We start from the raw sequence: 17,882 nt of genomic DNA on the forward strand, positions 1-17,882 counted from the left end.
AAAATTCTTGTTATTAATCCCTAAATGCATAACCTTACACTTCTCACTATTAAATTTCATCCTATTAGCATTAGTCCAGTTTACAAGGTCATCCAGATCCTCCTGTTTGATATCCCAGTCCTTCTCTAAATTGGCATTACCTCCCAGCTTTGTATCTTCCGCAAACTTTATTTGCGCACTCCCACTTTTTGTGCCGAGGTCAGTAATAAAAAGATTAAATAAGATTGGTCCCAAAACCGATCCCTGAGGAACTCCACTGGTAACCTCCCTCCAGCCTGACCGCTCACCTTTCAGTAGGACCTTTTGTAGTCTCCCCTTTAACCAATTCGTTATCCACCTTTCAATGTTCATATTGATTCCCATCTTTTCCAATTTAACTAATAATTCCTTATGTAGCACAGTATCAAACGCCTTACTGAAATCTAGGTAAATTAGATCCACTGAGTTTCCTTTGTCTAAAAAATCTGTTACCTTCTCAAAGAAGGAGATCAGGTTGGTTTGGCACAATCTACCTTTTGTAAAACCATGTTGTATTTTGTCCCATTTACCATTGACTTCAATGTCCTTAACTACTTTCTCCTTCAAAATTTTTTCCAAGACCTTGCATACTACAGATGTCAAACTAACAGGCCTGTAGTTATCCAGATCACTTTTTTTCCCTTTCTTAAAAATAGGAACTATGTTAGCAATTCTCCAATCATACGGTACAACCCCTGAGTTTACAGATTCGTTAAAAATTCTTGCTAATGGGCTTGCACTTTATTGTGCCAATTCCTTTAATATTCTTGGATGAAGATTATCTGGACCCCCCGATTTAGTCCCATTAAGCTATTTGAGTTTTGCTTCTACCTCGGATGTGGTAATATCTACTTACATATCCTCATTCCCATTTGTCATCCTACCATTATCCCTAAGATCCTCTTTAGCCTTATTAAAAACTGAGGCAAAGTATTTGTTTAGATATTGGGCCATGCCTAGATTATCCTTGACCTCCACTCCATCCTCAGTATTTAGCGGTCCACTTCTTCTTTCTTTGTTTTCTTCTTATTTATATGACCATAGAACCTTTTACTATTGGTTTTAATTCCCTTTGCAAGGTCCAACTCTACTTGACTTTTAGCCTTTCTCACTTTATCCCTATATGTTCTGACCTCAATAAGGTAGCTTTCCTTGCTGATCCCTCCCATCTTCCACTCCCTGTAGGCTTTCTGCATTTTCTTAATCACCTCTCTGAGATGCTTGCTCATCCAGCTTGGTCTACAACTCCTGCCTATGAATTTTCTCCCCTTTCTTGGGATGCAGGCTTCCAATAGCTTCTGCAGCTGTGACTTGAAGTAATTCCAGGCCTCCTCCACCTTTAGATCCACAAATTCTTCAGTCCAATCCACTTCCCTAACTAATTTCCTTAATTTTTAGAAGTCAGCCCTTTTGAAATCAAAAACCCTAGTTGCAGATTTATTTTTGTTAATCCTTCCATTCAGTTTGAACTGAATTAGCTCATGATCACTTGAACCAAGATTATCCCCTACAACCATTTCTTCTATGAGGTCCTCACTACTCACCAAAACCAAATCTAAAATGGCATCCCCTCTAGTCGGTTCAGCAACTACTTGATGAAGGAATCCATTAGCTATCGCATCTAGGAAAATCTGAGCCCGATTATTATTACTAGCACTCGTCCTCCAGTCTATATCCCATGATCACACAGTTTCCATTAGTATTTACTTTATTAAAAACATTAAAAAGGGCTCTATCCATATCCAAATTAGATCCCGGCGGTCCGTAGCCCACCCCAAGCACTATCCCAGGGGAGGCTCTAATAGTTTTCTTCCCCAATGTAATTTTTGCCCAGATGGACTCTGTCTTATCCATTCCATCCCTGATTTCTTTACATTCTACCTCCTCATTGATAGACAATGCTACTCCACCACCTTTACCTTTATTTCGGTCTTTCCTAAACCGCACATACCCCGCAATACCCGTACTCCAGTCGCGACGACTATTCCACCCTGTTCCTGTTCTCCCGAGAATATCTGGTTTCCCTTCCTGCACCGGTAGCTCTAGTTCCTCCATTTTGTTACCCAGGCTCCTTGCTTTGCTGTACAAACATCTTCATTTTTGCTGTTTGGCCTCGCTCACATTCTGTACCCTATTAGGCACGGTCATTCTACAGCCAGTATAACCTATTAGACTGGTATCCACGCTGCCCTTCCTCCTTATGTCCATTCTCCTACCCATGGCTGTATCCTTTTTTACTTTGTTTTCTTCCCTCTCAATGCTAAAATCCGGCGTGGAGATTACCTGGACATCTCCCAACCATCTCCCCCAAATTCCTAGTTTAAAGCTCTCTTAATCATTTGTGCCAGCCTCCATCCTAGAAGTCTATTTCCTTCCCTACTCAGATGAAGTCCATCCCGAGAGAACTGTCCTCTGTCCATGAATGCCTCCCAGTGGCCATACATCCCAAAGCCCTCCTTATAGCACCACTGCCTAAGCCATTTGTTAATAGTCATAATCTTGTCACACCTTTGTTGCCCTTCTCTAGGAACAGGCAGAATCCCACCAAAGATCACCTGAGCCTCAATTTCCTTAAGCGTCTTCCCCAGCCTAGCATAGTTTCCCTTAATACTTTCCAGTGAGAATCTAGCCGTATCATTTGTTCCCACATGAAGGATAATTAGGGGATTAGGATCCTTTTCAACCTCAGGTCTACATCCCGTATCTTAGCACCTGGAAGACAGCACACCCTTCTATTCTCTGGATCAGCTCTGGTTACAGGCCTGTCTATTCTTCTCAGTAAGGAGTCCCCTATCACATAGACCTGCCTTTTCCTGGTGACGGTGCTATTCTCCAGTCTATCCCCTGTTCCCTCTGGCTGCAAGTTCTTTCCATTCCTGTTCTCCCTTGTAATCCTCTTCAACCATCCTGTATCCTCCTAGGGCTCATATTTGGTGTAGTCTCCGTTGACTCTTCCCCTTTTCCTATAGGACTAGCCGCTCTTCTCTTCTTGCCCTTCCACCTTCAGTGACTACCTGCTGAGTCCCTTCTTCATTTTCCAACTCTCAAAACCTATTCCTGAGCTCTATTTCTCCTTCACAAGCCCGTCTTTTCCTCTGCCTGGTTCTTTTAGTCACATGCTTCCACTGACCACTTTCCTCACCCAGCAGTCTCTCCTAAAATTCCCCAGACCCTGCTTCCATCTGCAAGTCTGAGCTTTTCCCTTCATGCCTTTGCTCCATCATCTGCTCAAACCCCTTTCTAAACTCAACCAGACTTTCCACCTGCATCTCCAAACCTCGGATCTTCTCCTCCATCAGCTCTATCAGACGGCATTTCATGCAGACAAAGCTCTTACCAGGTCCCCCATCCAGGACCATGGACATACCACAGCTTCCACATCCAGTCATCTCCATTGTGTCTTCCACGACATGGGTCATGCCCACTGCTGCCTCTGTGTCTGTCATACCCTTCCCACCTAAACCCTGTTCATCTGGGAAACACAAACCACACCCAAACCTCACCCCCCACAGCAACAACAAACCCCAAACAAGCACCACAAGACAAACTCCCCTGACAAACTCTCCCTCAGACTCCCCTGTTTACAGCTCTGTTTGCTAGCTCCTGTGCCGCTGCCTGACTGGCTGGCTCCCTTTTAGGACCCCTAGTCAGAGAAGCCCTGGCCCCTAATCAGGGGTCAGCTTCTCTCCCAGCACAAAGCCCCTACAAGCCTCTACACATACAAATACTATTATGAATCTGTGAAGCCCGAACAGGGATCAGGGCCCAATATAGCTCTGTCAGGGAGCCCAGGGAGTCTAAGTGGCAGAAGGAGCTATCTCAGGGTATTAGCCACACCGACATCTAACACTGCACTAAAAACTATATACAAATATCTAAACAGGAAATTGCTAGAGAAGGGTCAAAGAACTGGACAGGGCTGAGTTCCACTTGCTCTCTGCAGAAGCAGTGAATTAACCATGACAGTTTTGGGGTTCACTCCTTTCTATGGACTAGGGATATGATATCAGCCTCACTCGAGAGACAGTGTTTGTGTACCTCCCCAGGTATATGAGTCAACAGTGTGCCCTTGTTGCCAAGAAGGCCAATGGCATTTTGGGATGTATATGTAGGGGCATTGCCAGCAGATCGAGGGACATGATCGTTCCCCTCTATTCGACACTGGTGAGGCCTCATCTGGAGTACTGTGTCCAGTTTTGGGCCCAACACTACAAGAAGGATGTGGAAAAATTGGAAAGCGTCCAGTGGAGGGCAACAAAAATGATTAGGGGACTGGAACACATGACTTATGAGGAGAGGCTGAGGGAGCTGGGATTGTTTAGCCTGCAGAAGAGAAGAATGAGGGGGGATTTGATAGCTGCTTTCAACTACCTGAAGGGGGTTCCAAAGAGGATGGATCTAGACTGTTCTCAGTGGTAGCAGATGATAGAACAAGGAGTAATGGTCTCAAGTTGCAGTGGGGGAGATTTAGGTTGGATATTAGGAAAAAAATTTTCACTAGGAGGTGGTGAAACACTGGAATGCGTTACCTCGGGAGGTGGTGGAATCTCCTTCCTTAGAAGTTTTTAAGGTCAGACTTGACAAAGCCCTGGCTGCGATGATTTAGTTGGGGATTGGTCCGGCTTTGAGCAGGGGGTTGGACTAGATGACCTCCTGAGGTCCCTTCCAACTCTGATATTCTATGATTCTCTCTAAGGCAGTTCTGCAGCATGGCACTAGAGGTACCATGTGCCACCAATATTATTGCACAGGTGCTCTGGAAAGAAGCAGATCAGGACGGTAATTAAAGCATTTTAGTGTTTGTGGTCCCAGCTTAGAAGAAACTGATTTTTAAAAACACATTTTTTTCACAATTTCCCCCCTAATGGTGTCCCAAAGGGGTCACCCAATTACAGGAACCTGTTTGTAAACCAAAGTCTAGATACAGAAATGAATGCATAAAGGCCCTGACATCTGAGACACATGAAGTCAGGACAGCAGGGTTCTTGCTTTTTTTTGTGTGTGTGTTTGTTGCTTAAAGGAAAGGTCTCATGGGTACTTGTGGCTGATTAGACTGATATACCAGAGCTGGAGTTTGTTCCATGAGAAGAGATGGTAAAATGCCAATGTCACCTACCGGCAGGCATTTTCCTGCACTGTGTGGCTGCGGAATAGCACTGCACACCAACAATTCCAAGCATTTGAAGTCTTTAATCTCAGTGGAGAATCCTATATTCACAAGTTACCTGCCTTCCCATTGGAAACGGTCACTACCTAAGCGCTCAGGTAAGTTTTAAATAGCGTGACAGCACTTCCAAGGTGCATGGCACCTTGCCATGAGCCTGACACCCTGCCTACCGTGCCCAGAGCATGAAAATCCTGGATCATCCTGGCACCACAGCAGAACAGGTCCCAGGACTAAAATCATTTGAGATGAGGCGCCAGGGAGCCCAGGCCAATCAGAACCAAGACCTTTGGTGCCAAGGCAGCGTGGTTCCAGAAGGTGGCTGCCTAAATGTCTCTTCTTAAAAAAAATCTTGCTTCCTAGAAGCTCAGGGCGATGGCAAAGCACAGCTGGACTGCGCAGAAATAGGAGAAGCCTACAGATTCAAAGATTCGGTATAAGCAGGTGATATTGGAGCAGACTCCAGGAAAGTTCTTTATGGCCTGTCTTCAGAAACGAAGTATGGAAACTGATGTTTGGAACCTGGGTTTCTCCAAGCAGGAATGGCCATGAATGGTTTCAATGTCAAGGCATCAGCAGCAGATTAGAACTCAGTCATTTTAAGAATCAGTGAGCAGTGTGGCACTGAATGAGATCCAGAAGTTACTGGAGTTACCTCAGTCAGGGCCTGGGAATGGTTTCCAAGGTTTTAAGTGTTGAGGATGTCTAGGACACTTTGGCTAGGGAACCCAGCTAAAGGTTTTCAGAGCCAACAGAGACCTTTCTGGATCCTACTCAGAACCCCAGTCTTCAAATGTAACTGTTCTATTGAATCTGGAGGGACTTCCACGAGAAGATCAACTAGAGCCTCATTTCACTATCCCTGCGGGCCCTAGGAGTAAACTAGCTGTAGACATCAACTCTGAGTACTGTTTATGTCTGACACTGGAAAGACACTGGGACAGGAGACCCAGATTTAGGGGTGCCAACTCAGTAGAACCCAAAGGGTCAGGGGGATGATGGTGCCACCTATAAAACAGAGAGGCAATCATGCCAAGTTCATAGCACCAGACTCAGGGCTACACTAGAGAGTTTACAGGAACTGTTTGTCCACAGCAGCACTTATGCCAGTGTAACTTATGTCACTCAGGGGTGTGATCTATTTGCCCCCTTGAGCAACCTAAATTATGCCGACAAAGGCAGTGGTGTAGATATAGCCTAAAGTCAGTTTCGCTAGACTTGGGGCCTGTGAGCCACTGGACTGCTCACTGAATGTGGTATGCCTGAATCTGCAGTGCTGGATCCTCAGCATAGGTCTGCTCAGCATAGAGTTGATGGTACTAGAAAATCAAGGGTGCCACACCTTCAGACACAGTCAACCTTGACAAATCAGGAACTCTGACAACACTTAGATAGGCTATAACACCTGTCTAGTAAGTGGTACTTCAGAGACAGTCAACAGGGCTTACACTGGACCCAGCTGACCTGGGAAAGGGACTAGGGTTAGGTACCCTCTGTTGATATTCACAACAACTGTTGAGAATAGGCCACTTCCACCTTAATTTAATTGGTCTCATTAGCACTGACCCCCCACTTGGTAAGGCAACTCCCATCTTTTCATGTGCTGCAATACATATACTGCTTATTGTATTTTTCACTCCATGTATCTGATGAAGTGGGTTTTAGCCCACAAAAGCTTATGCCCAAATAAATTTGTTAGTCTCTAAAATGCCACAAGGACTCCTCATTGTTTTTACAGATGGATCTGAGGATCCTATTGTCCTTTGAGATGGATACAGAACCACTTCAGTTAGTGATTTATTCAAGTCACCAGTGCTGTATCTTCAGCATTGGCGGAATCCAGGGGTCTTACAGCAAAATGGCTCAACAGAGTCAATTTTGCCAGATTCTCAGATTCAACAGACGTGGTCAACCGAGATAGATCCAGGAACCTGACCCAATATACTGATGCTGCAACATTTCAAGTAAGTGAGACACCATTCAATTCTGCCGAAACCTTGACACTGCATCTGACAAGCCTGACAGCTGTGGGGACAGGTATAAAGGGCACTGGATTGTTTTATCAAGTGTTTCACCACAGTCCATGGTGCTAGATCCTAGGCTCTAGCTTCTGTCAACTCGGACGGATCCTGGGACTTTAGTTCTACTTATAGTAGGCACCAAACCACACTTGGTTGACTAGAGTTGATAGTGCCAGGTCCTGGCACTGAGTTGGGTCAACCTGGAGGGATCTAGAGATCTTGATGCCATATTGAATGTGCTGGGACTTCAGTGCCAGATTAGGCTGCCCCAGACAAATTCAGAGACCTTGGTGCCATGTTGACTGTGCCAGACTTGCATAATGGGCTCTGTCAGGTAGAGAAGATTGGGGACCTGGATGTTGTTTAAGTTGGGCACAAGCCACTTTGGCTGGCAGATCTCCAAAATTGGACTTGCACCTTACTAGATTTATACAACTGAGCCTGAGCAGCCTCCCAGGGGCAGAGGTGAGTGAGGCAGCTTGCCCACTTCTGCAGGTCAAGCTCCAAAGTTGCTGCTGGATGTGTACACTGCCTGACAAGGGAATACCGAGTAGCAGGAGGGAGGTTATATTAGCTCTGTATTTTGTACTGGTGCAACCACTACTGAAATACTGCGTCCAGTCCTGGTGCCCACAATTCAAGAAGGATGTTGATGATAAATTGGACAGAGTTCAGAGAAGAGCTACAAGGATGTTTAAATGATTGGAAAACCTGCCTTAGAGTAACAGACTCAAGATCAATCTCTTTAGTTTAACCAAGAGGCGACATGATCACAGTCTATTAGTACCTACATGGGGAACAGAAATTTGAAAATAGAGGGCTCTTCACTCTAGCAGATCAAGATCTCACAAAATCTAATGGAAGTTGAGGACAGTGAGAGTGCCCCTTGCTTGGTAAAAACTAAAGCCTTATCATTGACAAACACCCTATTAATTGTCTGTTCAAGTCCTATCTAGGAAGACTGCTGTGAAATCCAGAAAGAGAATAGTAATGCAGCTATCACACTGAATGAACTTTCCATATCAAGAAGCTTGTAATTGTGACTGTGAAGCTGACCAGGTGAACTCACCATCACGCCAGTTCCAGCTGGTAAGTAGCCAAATGACTTTTATACATTCACTAGTGATAATCCACAGGTTTGCCACTCAAGTGTATGAATGAGGGTGGGGGAGTGTATGTGTTGTGCTGGGAGATTTGTTCTATTTTTTGCGGGTGGCAAACAAGGGATGCGTGCTACAGTGAGAAGCTATCTGCGCGTGGAGTTATTGTGTCTGCTGGTTTTACATTTGCCTGGGTGCTTGTGTTGATTTGTGTTGTGCTGTGCTAGGAGATTTGTATTGATTTGTGTGTGGGTGGGTGTTCAATTGGGATTTTGTGCTGATCTGTTTGGATGTGAAAGTTGTATTGGGGAGTTTGTTTTAAGTTGTATGGATAGTGAATCAACCTTTGAAGAACTGTGGTAGTTGAGCCAAGTAATCCACTATCTGTGCAGTCTCCCTCAAATCTCTACGAAATTGTTGCATGTAAATTAGCTGTAGAGTGAAGGTGGTGATTGTTTGACTTACCTCTGACATCACAAGGGTCTAGGACTCTTGGCATGGCATAAATATGTATCTTACTGTTTATTATATATCGGTGCTTACCAAGTGGCATCTGAATTATGTCAGGTTAAATGCTTTTCAGAAAGTACATACTTCAGTTAAAACCCTCTGAATAACTAAAATGTATGATGTGTATGTGTTTCACTAACAAGTTTAATCTTAATTTTCTAGAAACTAGGCTAAAATCAACAAGTCATTCAGAGTGTTGAGGCTGGAGAAACTCACTACATAACCACAAGGAGTCCAGTGGCATCTTAAAGACTAAACAGATTTATTTGGGCATAAGCTTTTGTGGGTAAAAAAACACTTCTTCAGATGTTTTTGGGGATACAGACTAACATGGCTACCCCCGATACTTCACTACATAACAGGAAATTGTGCTTGCCTACAGCAAAAGTTGGTGAGAAACCCTTAGTGTTTCAAAAAGCTCAGCCTAGAAATCACAGATGTTGTGGTCAAAAGAACTGATAACTTCACAGACAAAAAGAGGAAGAAGCTTTGATCTGGCTGTAAATGAAAAGGTTTTACCACTATTTGAACCTTTGGTTAAAGAGACATAAGAGCTTGCAGTGCTGGTGATATTCCAGAAAAATTAGAATAGCATAAAAATAATTACCTGCATATTATATTTGGGTTTAATGTGCAATAATCCATTGGCACATAAAATTGATAAAAATGATCTATATTTAAGGATCCATGATTTCATGTTCATATCAAAATCACCTGCCTAGGCTAGTATTGAACTTGTACTGAATTAATTGAACTGATTTATTAACTCTCGATAACTGTAACTTCTCAGGTTCAGTTCAATTTGTGAGTGTTCACAATGTCATCTAACCATCTTCATTCCGCTTTCTATAATTTCTTAATTGCTTTAAAAGCTATTTTTTTCTAATTCAACTCATAAATTTATAATAATTCTCTAGTCTGTTCTTTAGCTAAGAAACAGAGAGAAAAACCTAGCAGAGGTAACTGGTTAATTAAAAAGAAAAGGAGTACTTGTGGCACCTTAGAGACTAACAGATTTTATTTAGTCTCTAAGGTGCCACAAGTCCTCCTTTTCTTTTTGTGAATACAGACTAACACGGCTGCTACTCTGAAACTGGTTAATTAAATGGTTTATTCACGGTGTGTTTTTTAATCTCACTATCTCACACAGCAAGATGGTTATGATTGGTGTAACCACCATTGCTCACAGCACTAAAGGCTGCGGGGTTGCACAGGTGTCACTGAGGGAGCATTTTGGATGTTACTGGGGATGATGTGTAAGAAGGAAACAGGAGACTCACAGAACCCAGGCTGAGTTTCCTGGGCTGGCACTTAGAAATAAATTAGTTTGTAAACATTAAGCACATGAGATCCAGCCACTGCAAGATAATATACGTGATATCCCATGGTGCCATCTCCAGAGGATTACTTGCCACAGCAAAATCAAACCTTGTCAGTCAGTTAGTTAAAGACATGCTGACATCTTAAGCAAATAATTCAATTACAGAGTTTCTTGATGAAGAAGGGGCAATGACAGGAGCACTGGACTCTGACACTCATCACTTCATTTGGAGCAAGATGTCTGTAGGATATCTACAAACTGCCAGGGTTATCTAAAGAGATGGGGTAATAGCCTTTATTGGAGCAATATCTGCTGATGAGAGAGAAGCTCTGGAGCCTCACAGAGCAATTCTTCAGGTCTGGGAAAGGCACCTTAAGTGTAACAGCTAAATGCAAGCTGGAACAGATTGTTTAGCATAAGTAGTTAGCACATGTTCTAAGGGGCCATTCGAGGTAGAGTGGCCCGTTAACACCTCTGCAATCATAGGACAAAAAGAGGGAGTTAGTGGGTTACACAGATTGTTGTAATAAGCCATAAGAACATAAGAATGGCCATATTGGATCAGACTAAAGGTCCATCCAGCCCAGTATCCTGTCTGCTGACAGTGGCCGATGCCAGGTACATAAATTTAGTATCTCTTGTCCCATTCAATTGTCAGACTGTCTAGAGTGACTCAGGACTGTGAGTGCCTACCTCAGTGCAGACTGTCAAAAGCAGGGCTGACACTTCAAACTGGTCATGTATTCAATTAGATTTCACACACACACAAGCATCTAATGCAGGGGCAAGCAAACTTTTTGGCCTGAGGGCCACATCGGGTTTTGGAAATTGTATGGAGCACCGGTTACGGGAGGCTGTGCCAGGCTATGCCCCCGCCCCCCCCTTTACTTCTCTTCCCCTGATGGTCCCCCCACCCAGGATGATGGCCCCATCCAACCCACCCTGTTCCCTGATGGCCCTCCCCAGGACCCCTGCCCCACCCACACATCCCCACTCCCTGTCCCATGGTCGCCCCCGGAACCCTTGCCCCGACTGCCCCCCACCACCCTATTCAACCACCACTCCTTCCTGACTATCCCCCCCAGAACCCCGTCCCCATTCAACCCCCTGCCATTCCTCGCCCTCTGACCGCCCCAACCCCATCCACACCCCAGTCGCACATTCCTACGCAGTGCAGTTTAATACACGACACCGGCAGCATGGCGTGCTGAGGCTGCGCGGAGGGGGAACAGTGGAGGAGGGGCCGGGGGTGAGCCTCCCAGGCCAGGAGCTCAGGGGGCGGGCAGGAGGGTCCCGTGGGCTGGATGTGGCCCGCAGGAGGTAGTTTGCCCATCTCTTATCTAATGTGAACTCCCATCCGATGAAGTGAGCTATAGCTCACAAAAGCTTACGCTCAAATAAATTTGTTAATCTCTAAGGTGCCACAAGTACTCCTTTTCTTTTTGCGAATACAGACTAACACGGCTGCTACTCTGAAATACGTCCCCTTAGACACTCAGTCTATCTTGCCACCCAGGCAAACTGGACTATGTGATAGCTGGTCATGTTCTCCAGAAATCACAAATATTCCAGTCCCAAGAGACCAGTCATTCACCCACATCAATTTGCATCCAAAGACAATGCTGGTATTCAATTCCATAGTGAACTGACTAAAGGTTTATTAGCTAAGAAAAAGGAAAGAAAATTATTAAGAGGTTAGAGCAGGTAACATTCATGTACATATGAGTCTCAGTCTATAATTCCAAATGGTAGCAGACATGTAGTAATCTGCCAGTTTCCCAAAGGTCTTTCAGAGCTACCCAGACTAACTCTGGGGATCTCCATCTTCTCAATCAGTTATTCTGCTCTCTCAGAATCCAAACAGTTCAGAGACTGGAGAGGTATTAACGGGCCACTCTACCTTGAATGGTCCCTTACAATATGTGCTAATCACTTATGCTAAACAATCTGTTCCCTCTTGCATTTAGCTCAGAGGCTCAGAATACCTTTCCTAGACTTGAAGAAGAGCTCTGTGTAGCTCAAAAACTTGTCTCTCTCACCAAAAGAAGTTGGTCCAATAAAAGACATTATTGTAATGGTCTGTACTCCTATGTTCACACATTTTACAAAACTATAATGGATTTTGTTCAAAGTATACCTTGTGAAGTGTGACGAAGCGGGACTGTTCTTAATGTTTCCTTTGAATAATGTAGGGGTGCCTCAGTTTCCCCTATGCATTTTTCAAGTCTCTAGGTGGTGGGATAAGGGAGTGTAATTGTTGCAGAGCAAAGGGCCAGGGTACATAAATGGCCGACACTTTGCCTCCTGGCAACTGATGGCCTGGGCCCTTCCTCCCTGCAAGGTGAGAGCTAAAGGGTTGGAGAACAAAGGAATCAGGTGACCTCCTGGCCTGGGAAAGGGACAAAGCCCAGAGGAGGAGGGGCTGGAGGGGGAGTCAGTTTGGTGCTGGCTGGGGACATGGAGTGAAGGGCAGACGTGGTTTTCTGGCTCACTGCCCCCCGAAATGGACCCAGCTGAGGGGTCCTGTTCTCTGCACCCACAAGCTCTGTTTTAGACCATGTTCCTGTCATCTAATAAACCTCTGTTTTACTGGCTCGCTGAGAGTCACGAAGTTGGGGTGCAGGACCCTCTGCTTCCCCAGGACCCCGCCTGGGCGGACTGGCTGTGGGACGCGCACAGAGGGGCGGAGGATGCTGAATGCTCCGAGGTCAGACCCAGGAAGGTGGAAGTTGTGTGAGCTGTGTGTCCTGAAGACAGTCTGCTCACAGAAAGGAGATTTCCCCAGAGTCCTGTCTGGCTTTGTGGGGAGCAGTTCCAGAGCATTGCCCAGAAACTCCGTGACATGAAGTATCATTTGAAAATGAATAATTTGCTGATTATTATTGTCCTGGTAAAATATGTGTGGCAACATTGAAAAGTTGTAAGATTCTACTGTATAACATTACTGAGACATGTTCCAAGTTTAGAAAAGCAGGCACAAACCAGTTCCTCAAAGACAAAAGGCAAACTGACGCCTCAGCCAGATTTAAACAAAATCAGATGGATTATCACCTGGTTATGCAGCCATTCTTTGGCAGGAAAAAGAGTGCGAGCAAGGAATTTACATTTTGGCAAAGAAACAGATGGAGGTTCCCATCCTCTCAGACTTCCTGTCTCCTGAACCCCAGCTGGAGATGATTTTCGAAGAAAAGGAGAGCTATAAGAAAGGAGGATAGATGCCCCAAGATATCTCTCCCTTCGACTCTACTCACGGCATCAACAACACTTGAAGGAGAAAGGAAGCATCACTGGACTAGGGAGGGATCTCGGCTGAAGGGACTTCAGCCAGTCAGACTGCTACAGCATGTGGTGAGAGAAACTTTTGCTTTGTAATAACTAAGCTTGTTAAGTTAGGCATTGGATGCATTTTACCTTTTATTTCTTTGAAACCAATTCTAACTTTTATGCCTCGTTACCTATAATCATTTAAAATCTATCTTTTTGTAGTTAATAAACTTGTTTTATTGTTTTATCTAACCAGTGTGTTTGAAGTGTTTGGGAAACTCCATTTGAGATAACTGAATTTGTACACATCATTTTCCATTAATGAAGTGACGGACTGTCTATGAGCATGTGTTATCCCAGGGCGTGCGGGGCAGTACAAGGGGTACATTTCTGGGAAAAGCCTGGGACAGGGAGTTTGCTGGTGCTGCCCTGCAGTCTAATTCCAGAGTGGCTGGCCGGCTACAGCCCTCTTGCACTACAGCTAGGAGTGATTTACATGCTGGAGGCTCTGTGTGAGCAGACCAGGGGTGGTTGCTCTCACAGCAAAGCAGTGTAAAAGCACCCCAAGTTGGACAACTGAGGGGACACAGTTGTCCAGCAGTCCAGACTGTACCCTGGGGAATGTCACAATTACCTCACCCACCTTGTCTCTCTAATATCCTGGGATCAAGATGGCTACAACTACACAACATACAGCAGTGGGTTACCTAGGGAAGTTTCTCACCCTACGGGTGGAATCTTCAAGTGGGTCTTACCTCACTGATTGAGAACAACATTCTGCAAAATCACCAGCTCACTAGAACACAGCAGGAGGGAAGAGAGGTCAGGACAGGAGCATCTCATTCCCCTCCTCCTGCTGCTTCCTCACCTCTGCTTTGCCCCCTACTTCCTACAAACTCCAGCAATGGGAAGATCTCTCTTTCCCCACTTCTCCAGCCCAGACAGTGCTCAGCTCTGGGGCGGAGGAAGAGCCATTCTAGAGGCTGGGGTGCCGACGCTGCAGTCTCTGGGTGCAGTATTTTCACGGAGCTGAATGCTTTGTAGGTTAGGTTAGGGAGATGAGATGGGGGGGAGGGGAAAGGAAAATATCCCCAACGCAGCATCCCCCAATACAGCAGCCACCAACCCTCACAAGCACTATAGCCCTCATCATTTCCATCACCCACTCTACAGTGTCCCCCGCCACTGTTTCTTCTCGTGATCCAAATCACACAATCCTATGCAAAAGGGTCACTGTATGATCTGGAGTCATTTCATGGGTGACAGATCCAAAGAGGTTGAGACTCACTGCTCTTTGAAAGGCCATCAGCATACCTCTTGCCTACAATGGCCTAATCTGCATATGCAATCATGGTAATTGCACATGCACATTACCTACTGGACTGGAAACATTGTGTGTGACCTGTTTGCTTAATCTGTTTAAAAATCAGATTCTCGTGCTTGATAAAAATCATTTTATGTTCCATTGAAATGCAGCCACCTCGGAGTAGAACATAACAGTCTTCAGACAACCTATAGCATCTGTACACAGCACTTTGGAAAAGGAAGTAAGGAAGTCAGTTTCCAAACGGCAACTGCAGGGGGGAATTTAGGGAGGCAGACTGTATCTACCCAAGTTGGAGTTAATATCCACTACTCTTGCGAAAGATAACTGGAGATCTTTGATAATCAGGACCATGGTTTTAAGTCTTTTCTGAATGGGGATATGTGAGTGAATGTGGGTAAGCAAGTGTGTGAAAGGGGGGCTACAAGTTCAACAATAAAAATAAGAATGCAGTATTTACTGTGTGCACATGTGCACTGCCTCCCCCAGTCACTCCAGTGACTGAACCAGTTCCAGAATAAGGAAGATGGGGCTAGAGTTTGTTCCAGTAATCCCCATCCCCAAATAAACCAGTGATATGAATGAGCTCTCCCCTACCATCTATTGATTAACTGGAGCAAAAGACCCCAGGAGCAGACTGTATTTATCTAGACTTTGCGTAGGTGATCAACAGACATCTCTGCTTTGCCAAAGTGATCAATTTTGACTGTTTTCGGTTAAAACTAATTTCAGTCTTGGACACAGGGCGAGCGAACTGTTGTTATCCGTACTGTCTGACTAAAGCACAGCAGAAATGTACTTAGTATATCCTAATTGAAGGTGGTCACCCTAACTGTAACGTCACTCACTAAGGATATATGGATGAGAGAGAAAGCTAGATGCTGCCGCATCCAACTAAAAGTTTGTGTGTGAGGGCGTGGGGGACAGGTGTTCCTACTTGGTGGTACAGACTCTACTGACAGGCTCTACATGCCATGTGATCCTTTCTCTCCAGTGTTTAAAGACAGAGCTGGTTAGACTCAAGTGAGAGTCCTTGTGTCTTCCCAGGGATGACCAGAGCTGCAATCGCTAGTAAGCTGGGCTAGGGGGCTAAGCCTTAGACCTGGTGTGGGTGAGGTTCCCCACTGGCCAGGGAATCACTGAGAGCTGAAATCACAAAGGGCTGGGCCAGGTGGTGGAACCTCAGAAAACAGCAACACAGCTAAAAGGGCAGTGGCAGCGATAAGCAGCAGCAGCAGCTGCGAGTGATGAGCAGCAATGGACACAGAGGTAATGCTCCAACCCCACCACCTTCGCGGCAGGAGGTGAACCCTCCTGAATGTAGCCCTGGACTCTGGGACTTCGCTGATCTCAGACAACGAACTGAATGCGGTACAGTGAGTGAAAGCGGGAGGGGCACATTAAAGGGGCATTCGTCTGTTGGACTTTCACACCACAAGATAGGAAACTTAAGGCAAAGAACACTACCAGAGATACTAGTAGTGTTTATAGAGCCCTTCAAATCCATGGATATCCACTTTATATCTGCAGATATCTGCATCCGCAGATGCAGATAGCCACGGACCATTTTTGCAGGTCACAGATCAGATGTGGATACAAATTTTGGATCTAGAGCCCTGCAAATCCACAGATATCCACTTTATATCCACAGATTATTTCTGAGTCTCACCGATCAGATGCAGATACACATTTTGTATCTGCGCAGTGCTCTAGGTGTTTACTTACTGTTTGCATCATTTTGAATCATTGTTTTTGTTAATGCGGTGTTCCTTCTCCTCTTAGTACAGGTTTTCTCTTGTTATATATAGGTTCAGTGCTTCCCAGGAGGGATGTATTGCCTCATAGAGGTGCCATGGGCTGGTGTTTAGTTTTTCCAGGTTTCTGGATTGTGGCTCAAGTTGGCTTAGTTTTGTAATGTTAAGAGGAACTCCGAGATATTGAACCAGGCCCTTGTGGCTGCTGACTCCACATGACAGAAGGGTTACACCCACCTGTGATTAGAAAATGGTCAACACAGACTCCCCTTCTTCTCTGGGCACACAACTATGCTTTATCTACTAATACTCTTTCTCAGTGCTCTCTAAAACAAGACGGCCCCCAGGCACATCTCCATCATCAACAAAGGTGGGATGGGCTCACACTCTCCTACCTGGAATGCTGTCTGGCTGTTGTAGTTACGAATCTCTTTGCTTGCACCACGGAACAGGAGGACCCGAGCACAACTCTCCTAGAAGAAGAAAACCAGAGAAGAAAGAAGGAAATTATTAGCACTGATATGACGGAAGAGGTGACCTTGGTTCATTCAGGAGTGGAGAGCTCCCTATTGCAAGGATGAGAAATAAGGTAACAATGTCAGAATTTACTTCTACAGCCTTAGATCAAGTCTCTCCAATTCCACGTCTCCTGACTCCATCACGGCTTCACGGGAACTGCCCTCCTGCCCACCCACAACCCAGACAAGCGCCATTTCTCCAAATACCCACTTAGCATTCAGAGGCACAGGGCTGGAAGTGCTCCCATCATACACTGTGCCTGGGGTGGGGGGGTGCTGTTCCCCATAATCTGGACATGTTCCATCCCTTTCTACCTTTTTTGGGGTGCTGTACTTCTGTCAAAACACAGCATAGTTTAGGCAATATTGTGGTGTTGAAGCCAATGTCCTTCCATCCCTCCCATAAAGGCTTACATTCCCTGGGGACAGACAGTCTCCTAGCTGTACAGTTAATGCAGCTGCCGCCCCACAAGCTAGAAATCATCCGTAATGTAACACTATCTGTTTAATAAGAAATAAACACAACGTATCATTTCTCATGCCTGGGGTCTTTCAGCCACCTAAACAGAGGAAACTGAAAACTCCATTTACTATAGGCAACAGAAGGAACAGAATCTTGGGGAAACCAGATTCTAAATCTACACAGCCCAGTAAAACAACCAGGGGAGGCTGGTCCTGATGGAGTGGCTACCGAGCTCCATCTGTATGCAAGATAAACAGAGAATCACACAGGTCTCTCGCCATACCCCAGATTTCCCCTGCGCTGAGCTCAGTTACCAAGACAGGACATAGGGCAGAAAAGGATCCTGCAGGTTGCCTGGTCCCATCATATTTAAAACTTCAAATATTGGTCAAAAGGCCTTGAGAGCACTGTCGTGAGAACTGGCT

At 45.2% G+C, this 17,882-nt stretch overlaps 1 protein-coding gene across 9 annotated transcripts in view; it reads right to left on the minus strand.

The window, feature by feature from the left end:
• The window catches only part of SHANK3 (SH3 and multiple ankyrin repeat domains 3), a 769,810-nt gene that overhangs the window by 499,338 nt on the left and 252,590 nt on the right, over positions 1 to 17,882 (minus strand). For all 9 annotated transcript variants that reach the window (XR_013635242.1, XM_073329053.2, XM_073329054.2 and 6 more), the window contains one exon: positions 16,872 to 16,949. Coding sequence is in view for 8 of the 9 variants with exons in the window: in XM_073329053.2 (XP_073185154.1) it covers positions 16,872 to 16,949 (78 nt within the window). In the remaining variant the exon portion in view is untranslated. The remainder of the gene's footprint in view (positions 1 to 16,871; positions 16,950 to 17,882) is intronic.

Source organism: Lepidochelys kempii, chromosome 1 (assembly GCF_965140285.1).
Source record: "Lepidochelys kempii isolate rLepKem1 chromosome 1, rLepKem1.hap1, whole genome shotgun sequence".
Lineage (NCBI taxonomy): Eukaryota > Metazoa > Chordata > Testudines > Cheloniidae > Lepidochelys > Lepidochelys kempii.